The 12,544-nt window shown below is 40.5% G+C and overlaps 1 protein-coding gene across 1 annotated transcript in view; it reads left to right on the top strand.

The window, feature by feature from the left end:
- The first annotated feature begins 868 nt into the window (after positions 1-868).
- The window catches only part of CBL (Cbl proto-oncogene), a 90,772-nt gene continuing 79,096 nt past the window's right edge, over positions 869-12,544 (top strand). Inside the window, exon 1 of the mRNA XM_027835657.1 lies at positions 869-1,075. Within this exon, the coding sequence (XP_027691458.1) occupies positions 884-1,075 (192 nt within the window). The 5' untranslated portion in view covers positions 869-883. The remainder of the gene's footprint in view (positions 1,076-12,544) is intronic.

Raw genomic sequence — 12,544 nt, 5'->3', positions numbered from 1 at the left:
AAGACCCCAAGGAGAAAGTGTCAAGACTCCAACCAGGGGAGTTGGGACCCCTAGGTCTAAGACCCCTCCATTCCCTTAAGCGAATTACCCACATAAAACATGGTGGCCTCAGCTTCCCGCCTGCCTTCTGCGCATGCTCACTCTCCACCCACCCACCAGCTAGGGTCACCCTACCAGCCCCGCCCCGCCCCGCCCCGCCCCGCCCCCCTCCGGCCCAGAATGTGGGGCGTGACTTAATGACGGCCCCCACCGCCAACGTCTTTCCTTCCTCTTATCTACCCCTGCCTCCGCCCTCCCCACTTCTGTGGGATTAACTTCCCCAATACTGGTGCGAGGAGAAGGCAATGGGGGCCGCTGACAATCCCTCTAAATGAGGCACTCCCCTTCCCAGTTCTCTATCTTCCTCCAATGTCCTGTCAGTGTGTCCGTTTTACGGTCCCAGCGCGCGCGTACGCGATGCCTCCCTTCCCCGGCCTGGGAACGCGCGCGAGCGCGCCGGAAGCTTGTGCTCAGCCTCGGGGTGGAGCAAAGCCGGGACGGGGGACGGTGAGGTGGGGGTGGTGTGTGTGCACGCGCTCCCCCCCTCGGCGACGCCTTCGCCTAACCCCTCTTTAAAGGGACGCGCGCGCCCGCGTTGGCACGCGCGCTCCTGCCGTCCCCACCCCTTCCGCGCACCGCCCCCTACCCGCCCCTCAGGGCCAGCGCTCCGCCCTGGCCCCGAGAGCCGGTGGCGGCGGCCGGCTGAGAGAGGCTCCGCCTCCGGTCCCCTCCCTCTTTCCTTCCTCCCTCCTTCCCTCCCTTCTTCCTTCCTTCTTTCCTTCCCTCTCGCTCGGTGCCGGGTTCCCGGGTGGGTTCCCCCCGCTGCCCCGAGCCTCCCCGGGCCATGGCCGGCAACGTGAAGAAGGGCGCCGGGGCCGGGGGCAGCGGCGGCTCCGGGGGCTCGGGCTCGGGCGGCCTGATCGGGCTCATGAAGGACGCCTTCCAGCCGCACCACCACCACCACCACCTCAGCCCCCACCCGCCGGGAGCCGTGGACAAGAAGATGGTGGAGAAGTGCTGGAAGCTCATGGACAAGGTGAGGGGGCTCGGGCCGAGGGCGGGGGAGGGGCGGTGGCGAGGGTGGGGGAGGGGCCGGGGGCTGCGGAGGCCGGCGCAGCTGGTACCCCGGGGCTGGGCGGGGGTCGGGGGCTGCGAGCCGGGGCCATGGGGCGGCGGCGGGGGTCGAAGGGCCGGGGCTCGGGGCTTTGACTTGGAGCTGGAGAGGTAGAGCAAAGGTTTCTCAGGAAGCCTGGAGAGAGGAAGTCTCCGGGGAGCGGGTCAGGGCATCCAGAGTAGATGGGGCTGCAAAAACAGAGTAGGTGGATGTGTGGGCAGGGTCACGAAAAGGGTTTGGGGCGGGGGGGGGGGACAGTTGTAAGGAGAAGGTCAGGGGGAATTTGATTTACTAGGAACCTGAAGAGTCTTTGGATCATCAGGGTATGGGTATGAACTATGATTTACTTAGACCTGGGGTTTGTTGTTAAAATGTGCCAAGCGTTGGTGAGTTTTGTTTTTGTTTTTGCCTTTTCATTATGGTACAGCATATGGTTTTCCTTGTATTTTAATAGACTAAGGTGAAGGAAATTGGGTTGTGAGGTGCTTAGTGGGTGCTGGGAAGGAACTTTATTCTCTGGATATATCAAATGACTTAAGTTTGACTTTAAAATCACTTTTTTATTTTTTCTGTGGAATATTACATATGCTGGTATTTATAGACTGAATTGATTTGTAGGCTGATTTAACCAGTTTCTGGTCCAGTGCATCATCTCCGGGGAGATGAATTGAGAGAGAAAGCTAAGCTGCATACCCCTTCTAACCTAACTTTTTTTCTGGCTCCTTTTGGCTAGTCATTAGACTCTTAGGCCTTGCTGCCAATTTAATTTGATTAGCGGTACAACCTAAGGAAACTTTTTCGTTCACAAATGATGGAAAATAATTCATGAACTCTCCTGTATTTAGCCACTTTTAAGTTTAGTGATCAATCTTTACTCAAATCAAGTCTTTAATAAGAAAAATAATACAGATATCCAAGATACTTGAAACAATGTTAAACCAATGTAGATTATCAGGGAGAATTCAACACGACTTATTATATTGTGTTTCTCTCCCCCAACCCCCACATATTTAGTGATTGACTTTGGTAACTTTATATATATTTCTAGTCACTTGAAGAAGGTGGAAGTGAACAACTGTTATAATATAGACAGTGGTGTTATTTCCTCTAGTAATTGTCACAATGTAGACAGTTGGTATTTCCTGTAGTGTAGAAGAGGTTGTGGTGATTCTTTACATGTCACTTAACTTCTTTGTGCTTTGGTTCCTCATTTGTAAAATTCTTACTGGGTTGGTTTGAAAAAACAGCTAGTGATAAAGGTGTGATATAAGTACTTAATAAGCCCTTTATTATTAATTAATTTCTGTTTTTTTAATCATTGATTTAAAAATCATTCCACAAAGTTTTCAGTGCTGTATTTGCTCGTCTATGATACATATATCTGTGTGATATAGATCATATGCACAGTGGCCAGAGTGGTTGCTCTCTCTGTTCCTTGCAAGGTCTAGCTTACTGGTGCTAAATGTTAATTTCATTTTTAGTCATTGGGGTAATAAATATTCTATAAAAAGTTAGCTGCAAAAGACCTCTTGAAATTATTTGATTTTTCTTGACTTTGAATATTTACTGTTCTTTCAATCTGAAGTGCTTGTAGCTTAGATTTTATAATGAAGGTTGAAGGTTTTTAGAAAAGTTTGAATTTCAAATTAGTAACCTTCATCAGAGGATGGGGTGTACTATATATAAAATTGTACAGATGGAGACTTTTCCTCAGAACAATAAAGTTCTCTCAGACTTCCTTATTTTCCTAGAAATCCAGGTATGTATATGTTCTGCTAAGTTATCTTTTAATAGCTTCATCAACCCTTTTCCTAGTTTGGATATATTGAATTTTTATTCTGCAGAAAGTTTGTAGCCATTTGCATCAGAATAGTATCAACTTTTGGAGTTTTAGGAGATTTTTTCCACTCTTCTCATTTTTCCAGGAGGGTCACATTATGTGATCTATCTACATTCCACAGCATATGTGTTTGACAGAATTGAAGTGAAAACTCACTTCCACTTTAAAAGGTGTTGATCAGTCAGTCCTGAGACCAAATTTGTCTTCTGTATTTTATGTACACAGGGAAGGGGAGAAGGAAGGGAAGGAAAGAGAATAAGCATTCATGTAGCATTTACTGTGTGCCAGGCACTGTGCTAAATGCTTTAAAAATATCATCTCATTTGATCCTCACAACAACTCTTCGAGGTAGGTGCCTTTATTATTCCCATTTTACAGTCGAGGAAACTGAGGCAAACAGACTTGCCCAGGATCACACAGGTAGTAAGTATCTAAGGCTGGATTTAAACTCATGTTTTCCTGATTCTAGGTCTTGTACTCTATCCACTGTGCCACCTACCTGTCTCTACACAACCCCTACCCTGCCGCACCCAGTCTAAAATTAAATAGAAAATCTTCTTCGGGAGAATGGAGTTCTGCAGTGGCTTGGTTACTGGGTAATAGGATCATCAGGCAGGGAGTTTTCTGTTGTTCCAATCCAAATTGCTGTTGAATGAATTTATGTACAGCTTCCTGTTCCCCCCAAAGTGGAAGTTGCATGACATTTCTTTTAGGGGGAAAGGACTTAATTATAAAGTAGACAACATGAAAAGTGCTAGTGGGAAAGGTTATTTAAGTTGACTTAAGTTCACAAATAAAGTATGCATGACCAATTATCAACAATCCTGAGACTGATTGACCCGATAAATTTATAAGGTGTATGGATGTGTGCTGGAAGCAATGGGCTTTGAGCCCTTAGTTACAAAAATAAAATCAATTATTAAGTATTTACAATGATTTAAACCCTGCTGATGCAGAGATAGGTTAAAAACAGTCTCTTTTCTTTAAGGAGCTCATATTCTAATGAGGGAGACAACGTGAAAATGACTAGGTGTATACAGAGTACATAGGAGGTTATCTCAGAAGGGGAGGCGGTGGTAGCTAGAAAGGCTCCTGTAGAAGGTTAGGGTTTGAACTGAGATTTGAAGGAAGTGGGTGGGGGAAGTCAGGAGGTAGAGGTGAGTAATGAAGAGCTTTCTACAGTTGAGGGACAGCCATTGAGAAGGCACAGAGTTGGAGATGGAATGTCTTGTTGGAAGAACAAGAAGGTCACATAGCTAGATTGTACGGTATGTGGAAATAACTAAAGTGTAAGGAGGCTGGAAAGGTAGGAAGGGGGTCAGGTCAAGGACTCTTGAAGGGAGAGAAAGAATACTTGAGTCAAGAAAGTAGCAATTCAAGTATTGTAGTTTTGCCTAGTGTAATTGAAAATTTCTTTGTTGTAACACCTTGCTGTACTTTAGGGTCATCAATATTCCTTTTACAATACTGTAATTTTAGATCATGTGGGAGAATGAGACTGTAGGACATACCATGGGAGTTACTGGTTTTCTTTCTAATAAATCTCTGGTATGAGAAGGGTTTGGGGTTGTTAAATACAAAATAATCACAGTTAATTGAGGATTCTGGTTAGCTGAGTGCCAGTTAATCAAGGTTTTATTTGACATTTGTTCTTGGGTTTATAATTTTCAATAAATAAATGGCTCCAAAATATATGGTGTTTTGGAAGTATTAGCCTCCCTTGTTCACATCAAATTGTATTACAGCAGGTAGTACATGTATATCTTTCACCAGAAAACCTCAAATTCTGAACTCAGAATTCTTGGGTGGTCATGGTGTCTATCACTTCATTGAAGAGTACAGTAACTTAGTTTCTACCCTTTTAAAAAAAATCCCTTTTGCTGTATTAACAGAAATTTTCACCCTATTATATATTTTAACAAGTCTCAATATTAATTACCACAATACTTTAACAGGCTCTCCAACCAGGTTTTTGAGAGCTGACAGGCCCAAATTGGGGTTGAGGGTGTTGAGAGTCTTATCAGCTAAGTAAATATTAAGCTTCTTAAAAGGAAGGAAGTTAAGGGCAACAGTCACAATATACTGATTTACTATTTTTTTTGAGGGATATTACTCAATTGTTAGACAACTACTTTTCTGAACCCCAAACCTACAGTGCTTCACAGAGTTTGGAGGATTCGGTCCTTAGCTTTGTACCTCCCTCTTTTCTTCTTTCCTTCCTCCCTCCCTTCTCTGCTTCCCTCATTTCTCTCCCTCCCTCCCTCTTTACCCCCTTCCCTGCCTTCTTCCTTCCTTCCATAGTAATTATTGATCACCTGTTCTGTGTGAGGCATCAAGCTAGATTCTGTGGGAGATAGAAAAATAAGGCATATCCCTGTTCTCATGGAGCTTTACCACTCCTGAGAAGAAGGACATATACAATCAATAACTGTGCTATACAGAATAGAATGTGAAACTGGAGTACAAGCAGTACAAAGTACTGTAGTTCAGAGGAGAGATACCATTTCCGCTTGAGGGGAGGGTTTCACAGGTGTTACTGGCTGGAGAAATATGCTACTAAAAGAAGAACCAGATACTTCAATTGATATAAAGGGGAAGGCTAAGAAAGATAAATGAATTGCTTTGGATTAGAAGTATTAATTCAATTTGAGTTAGTGATAAGCTTAATATTCAAGCATTTTCATTGGAATTGCTACCTCTTCAGTGGGAATAATAGGCAGGCTGTGTAGAACAGATTATTATTTTGTCAAAGTTTTTGGTACTGTGCTTAAAAAAGTTTTATCAGGAGTACAGAATTCCTTTTTAATATGTTGATTTATCATTTCTAGTTGACAATGAAGTTTATTGTAAAGTTTTCCACTAAACTTTTTTTTCTTTTTTTTGGCTAGGCAGTGGGGTTAAGTGATTTGCCTGGGGTCACACAGCTTATAAGTATCAAGTGTCTGAGGTTGGATTTGAACTCAGGTCCTCCTGACTCTAGGGCTGGTGCTGTATCCACTGGGCCACCTAGCTGCCCCACCACTAAACATTTTTAAAAGGCCCACTGTTTTGCATGCCACTACATTACTATCATGTGGCATGTCATGTATGGTTCCTTCCATGGCCCTCAAAGAAAATATCTTCAGATAGTTGTAGAAAATAATGGAAAAATAAGTTTCACATAATAGAAATCTGTGAATCAGCAGACATTACTGAACTTTATCTGTTATGTTTAACTGTAAGCATAGAAAGCCAGGTTCCTTGCACATAAATGTTTATTAAATTGATGAAGAAAGGTGTTTCTATAATGAGCTTTTAAATCCACAGTTACTTATTTCATGCAATGCTCTATTTATCAGACTTTAATATCAAAATAGAAAATACTTTGGATAGTTTATTGAAGTCTATTATAATGAATCTAACTTTTTTTTTTTTTTAGGCATTTGGGGTTAAGTGACTTGCCCAGGGTCACATAGCTAGTAAGTGTCAAGTGTTTGGTCTGAGGCTGGATTTGAACTCAGGTCCTCCTGACTTCAGGGCCGGTGCTCTATCCACTGCGCCACCTAGCTGCCCCAGGAACTATATTTTAAAGGAAATGAGAAATTCTAAGGATGTAATTCAGTAGAGTGCACTGAGAGTCATGAGGGGAGATCCTGTTTAATAGAAATGGGAAATAAATTGTCACGTGTGCAGAACAACAACATGACCAGTTTGTCTGGACCAGAATATGTGTGGAGTATAGTGTATAATAAAAGGTAGCTTTGAACTAAGTTATGAAGGACTTGAACTGTCAAACAGAGGAGTTTGTATCGATCCTTGAGATAATAGAGAGACAATGGTATTTATTGAGCAGAGGAGTAACCTGTGCTTTAGGGATGTCACTGGCAGCATTATAAATTATAACTTGAAGACATAAGCAATGAGGCAGGAACACCAATTAAGAGGTTATTGAAGTAATTAAGGCAAGAGGTGATTAAAGTATGAACTAGGGTGGTAGATATGTTTAGAGAGAAAGAGATGGTTGCAATATGGAAGTATAATTGGAAAGATTTGGCAACTGATGGAGTTTGTGGGGTGAGAATGATGAGTCCTGGAGGACTCTGAGGTTGTGAACCTGTTTGATGGAAAGATGGTGTAGTACCCCCAACAAAAATAGGAAAGTTCAGAAGAGAGATGGATTTTTGGGGAAAACATACCGAGTTCTATTTTAGACATGTTGAGTGTGAGATGCCTACAGTAAGTCTAGTTGGAGTGTCTAGTAAGCAATTGGTGATATGGAACTAGAGCTCAGCAAAGACTAGGACTGGATCTGTACATATACAGTATAATACATATATTATAGATAGATAGGGAAGAGTGAGAGATGAAATCGCATTTTCCCAATTCCATTTTATTTAGGGGGGAACATTTTTGAGAACTGAATAAAAGTACTTAAATAGATGTGATATTTTAATATTTATTATCAGTGCTTCCATATCAGTGAAACTAGGTTACATATTCATTATTAAATGAGAGAACTTGGTTTGGGAATTCGTGTATGTAGTGATAGTGATGTATGAGGAAAACAGGGGTAGTTGTCTAATACTAATTGAAACATTTTCAGTAAAACTCATTTTGCATGTTTTTACTATTGTTGTTCATTTAGGGAGCCACATTCCTCAAAATATCATGTGATAAAAAGATTTATTAATAATATCCTATGAGGATTGGTATTGTTCTTTAGTACTGGTAGAGTTTCTGAAGTATTAACACTATTCACACTAGAAATAGTGTATTCTTAGCTTCTAAAGTACTTTATACTGTTAAAAACACTGCCCCTAGTGAGATTATCTTGTAGCATTTAAAGCTTGTTAGACTGATTAATGGTTTGAAAATTCCATGACTAAGCATGCTTTGATCCAGTTCAGTCTTTAATTTTTAATGATTTTCTGATAACATTTTTTTTCTCTGCTACATTTTACTTTTCCTCATTTTTAAAATGGGGGAAATAGGAATGACTTATGTTAGAGTTTTGGGGAGAAAGAATTACAATAAAGCCATTATGAAATATTTCTAGGATGATCGTATTTTGTGTGGGTCAACCAGGAGCATTGGAGGCCATATTCAGGCCTGATCCCATAAAATTCCTTCCCTCAACAATTTCATGAAGGGGAAGGAAGGGCAGAACATTAAAAACCTGTGGTTTTTATTGATCTCTTGGTGTGCTTGAAAATAACCATTTTCCAAAGGCTGACTGCCATGAAGGTTGCTACAGGCCAGTCACCCATGATAGTTAAACTTTGGTGTTATCCTTGACTGCTCACTTGCATTCACCCCCACATATCCAATTTATTGCCAAGTTTTGTTTCTACTTTTACAGCATTTCTCCTATGCATCTTTTTCTCTCCATTTATATAACCACCACCCTGGTGTAGCCCCTCAGCATCTTATGCCTGTTGATTGGTCTCTTTGCTGCAAGTCGCTCCCCATTCCAATCCATTCTCTACTCAGCTGCCAAAGTGATCTTCCTAAAACATAGGTCTGACCATATCACTCCCACACCACTCATCCAATAAACTCCAGTGGCTCTCTGTTATCTCCAGGATCAAATATAAAATCTTCTGTTTAGCTTTTAAAATTCTTCACAGTCTTGCTTCTTCCTGTCTTTCCAGTCTCCTTATACTTTACTCCCCTCCTCATTCTTTACAATCCAGCAACCTCTGCCTTCTTTCTGTTTCTTCATACTGTTCACCAGCTGTCCCCCGTGTATGTAATGCTCTCTGTCTTCTCACTTCTCATCTCTCCCTTCTGACTTCTTTCAAGGCTCAGTTTAAATCCCACCTTTTGCAGGAGGCCTTTCCTGGCATCCTGTCCCTTTCCCCCAGTGCCTTACCTCTGAGATTACTTTCTGTTTACATTGTATACTGTATCTTATGTATACAGAGTTGATTCTATGTTGTCTCTTTCTTTAGAATGTTAGTTCTTTGAGGGCAGGGACTGTGTTTTTGCAATTCTTTGTGTCCCATGTACTTAACACAGTGCCTGGAATATAGTAAATGTTTAATAAATGCTTGTTGACTGACTAATTCTACCTTGTAAGTTTGAAAAAGGTGTTGACTGGCCTAGTAGTAGCAGACAGTAACAGGAATTAGGCTTCTCCTCACTACCTGTTACCGTTTCCCAAGCTCTTGGAATCTGTGAGGAACAACTTAAATGAGGCTAACTCCTTAGCATTATGTGGAGGGGTAGGTCCTGAATAACCTGATCAGTTTCTTCCATTTATCTATTTATTTCAGCTACCTTTAAGAGTAGCACACAAGGACCCTGAACACAAAAGAAACATATTTTAAGTGTTTGGTATATATGTTGTCTTCCTGCATTAAATTGTAAGCCCCTTGAGGGCAGGGACTATCTTTTTCTTATTTGTATCCCCACTGCTTAGCACAATGCTTTGCCATATAGTAGGCATTTAATAAATGCTTATTGTTTGTTTATTATTATTTTATTACAAGAATCACTTCCACTGAGGCTTTACTCCTATGGCTCAATGTGACCTGAAGGTTACTCTACCAGGTTGACGAACCTGTTGCCTTGAGGCCACATGTGCCCTTCTAGGTCCTCAAGTGTGGGACTTTTGACTGAATCCAAACTTCACAGAACAAAATTGAAGTTTGGATTCGGTCAAAGGGCTGCACTTGAGGACCTAGAAGGCCACAGGTTTCCCCACCCCTGAAAGGCTATGCCAATAGATTGCAGTCCTTGTCAGAACTTCTGCCAAAACAAAACAAAACCAAAAAAACAAGGGGCAGCTAGGTGGCGCAGTGGATTGAGCACTGGCCCTGGAGTCAGGAGGACCTGAGTTCAAATCCAGCCTCAGATAAATAACACTCACTATTTGAATCTGGGTAAGTCACTCAACCCCAATTGCCTTACCAAAAAAACCAAACAAACAAACAAAAATCAAACAGAACTTCTACCAAGCTTAAGTCTTTCCCTTTGGGCATAGTGACACAATTTGCTTGAAGAGCAACTTAATTAAATTTGAAGAGATTCATTGCCAGATTTGCTGCAGAGTGGTGAATTTTTCTGCCACAGCAACATTTAAGGACCAACTAGGTCCTGGGATACAAAGCTGAAAAATATAGTCCCTGTCCTCAAAGATTTTATATTCTACTAGGATAGAGAAGATATGACATATACACAATCAAGTCTATTATAGGTATAATGTGTTATAGAGAAGGGAGAAATACTAAAGAAAAGTGCTATAGATTTGAAGAGGGAGGGATTAGTTTTACTTAGGGGATCTGTAAAGGAAGAGGTGTTACCTGAATTGGGTCCTGAAGGAGAGAAATATGGATTTCAATAGGCAGAGATGAAAATGGAAGTGGATTCTAGGTGTAGAAGATAGGAACTCATGAAGGAAGTTGGGAGATGAGATAGTGAGGTGATATCCAGAAATAACTAATAGTCTATTTTGACTGAAGCCAGAACTGCAAGGGGAGTAATGTAAAATAAGATTGGAAAGTTGGGATAGAGTCAGATTTTGATGATCCTTAAATGCTAGGATAAGAAGGTGTATGTTATTCTATAGGAAATAGGGAACCATAAAAGTTTTTGTATTTATTCACTTGAATAATAATTAAACACCTGGTCTGTGTAAAGCTCATTGCTAGGCAATTGCTAGGTGATACAAAGACAAAAATGAAACAATTTTTACTGTAAAGGAGTTCACATTATATTGGGGTGATACAACAGGTATCTCTGGAGCAAGAGTTCTTTTTTGTTTGTTATTTAATTTTTGTTGCTATCTTTTTTTATTTGTATCACCAGAATTTTATACAATATATCTCCCTCTTCTCCCTTTAAGAAAGAAGTCCTATATGATAAATATATATATATTTTTGGGGGGGTGGGCTAGGCAATGGGGTTAAGTGACTTGCCCAAGGTCACCCAGCTAGTAAGTGTTGTGTCTGAGGCCAGATTTGAACTCAGGTCCTCCTGAATCCGGGGCTGGTGCTCTATTCACTGTGCCACCTAGCTACCCCTGTGATAAATATTTTTAAAGAAAAAAAATCAGCAATGGCAATGAAAAAGTCTAAAAAATATATGCTGTATACCACATTTGTGGAGCTACCATATCTACAAATTGGGTAGGGAATGACTTCCTATATCTCTTCTTTGGAGCTGTGGTTGTTATTGTAATTTTGCAACATTCACTTTTGGTTGTTTTGTGGTTCTTTCCATTTACATTCTCATAAATAACTCAGCATCAGATTGTGCAAATGTTTTCTTACTTCTTATTCATCATATTTAATAATTTTTTACTGATTATTTCACTTTCCATGTTTCTCTGTATTTATCAATTTGTATCACAGTTTGTTTAGCCATTTCTCAGTTGATGAAGAATTTTGTTTTTAATTCTTTGCTATCACAAAGCAGTGCTGCTATAAATATTTTAGTGTATATAGGGAGTTTCTTATCAATGGTTTCCTTGGGACATAGGCCTATGAGTTGAAGCTCTGGGTCAAAGGGTATGGACATTCTCGTTCATTTTAATTATTTTATTTGTATAATTCTAAAGTGTTTTCAAAATGATTGTTACTGATTCACAATTGAGCAGGGGCTCTTAACTCTTTTTAAATTTTTTTGTCGTGTACTCCTTTAGTAGTCTGAAGTTTGTGGAGCCCTTCTCAGAATAATTTTTTTTTTATTGCCTACATTCATAATTAAAGGAAATACTAAATTTTAATTAGAGAGTAATGAAAATAAGGATGTAATTTTTCCCCCTAGGTAAGGTCATGCAGACCTCAGGTTAAGATCTTCTTTAGAGTTAAATAAATGTAATGTCTTTACAAAGTTCATACTGTACTAAAAGTAATTTCCAGTTTTATATAGCACTAACAACCTGGGGGAATCAGAAATGAACTCATGTAAGAGCTGGCATCTGAACTATACTGTGAAGGAAACTAGGGATTCTACAAGTCTTGGAGGGAGTGTGTTTAGATTTGGGGAAGAAGCTGTGCGAAGGCTTGAAGAAGGAAAATGGAATACCTTACAGGGGAACAGCTTAGTGGCCAGTGCTATTGGAATGAAGGAAGAGTAATATGAAATAAGACTAGAAGGTTAAGTGGGCAGGAATGTAGAGGGCTTTGAAATTGCAGGCTGAGGGTTTTGTTCATCTTATAGATAACAGTAAGGTTTTTGAGAGGGGGAATGACATGGTCAGATACATATTTTAGGTTTTTTAATTTGGCCACTGTGAGAAAGGAAGTGGAGAGGAATGAGTACAGAGACCAATTAGGAGGCTGTTGCAATGTTCCAGGTTGGAGGCCCTGCAGGGCCTCAACTAGGGTAGAAGTTCTGTAAGTAGAAAGAGCATATGCTAAATAAAAGAAGTGTAGCTAGAATCAGTATGATAAAAATATTGATAAGAACTGGAAGTGACACGAATGCCAATGTTACTTTTACATTTTCTAAATTTACTAAAGGAAGAATGACCTAGAGGTACCTGGTCCCAATTTTCTCCCTTCCCTCAAAAGCATCAACATAAATTTTACCAAAGAAACAAGAGCGATCACCAGTTTTTAAAAATC

Source organism: Vombatus ursinus, unplaced genomic scaffold, assembly GCF_900497805.2.
Source record: "Vombatus ursinus unplaced genomic scaffold, bare-nosed wombat genome assembly UNPS02014816.1, whole genome shotgun sequence".
Lineage (NCBI taxonomy): Eukaryota > Metazoa > Chordata > Mammalia > Diprotodontia > Vombatidae > Vombatus > Vombatus ursinus.
The sequence above is the reverse complement of the archived record's forward strand: the minus strand, read 5'-3'. Positions and strand labels throughout refer to the sequence as shown.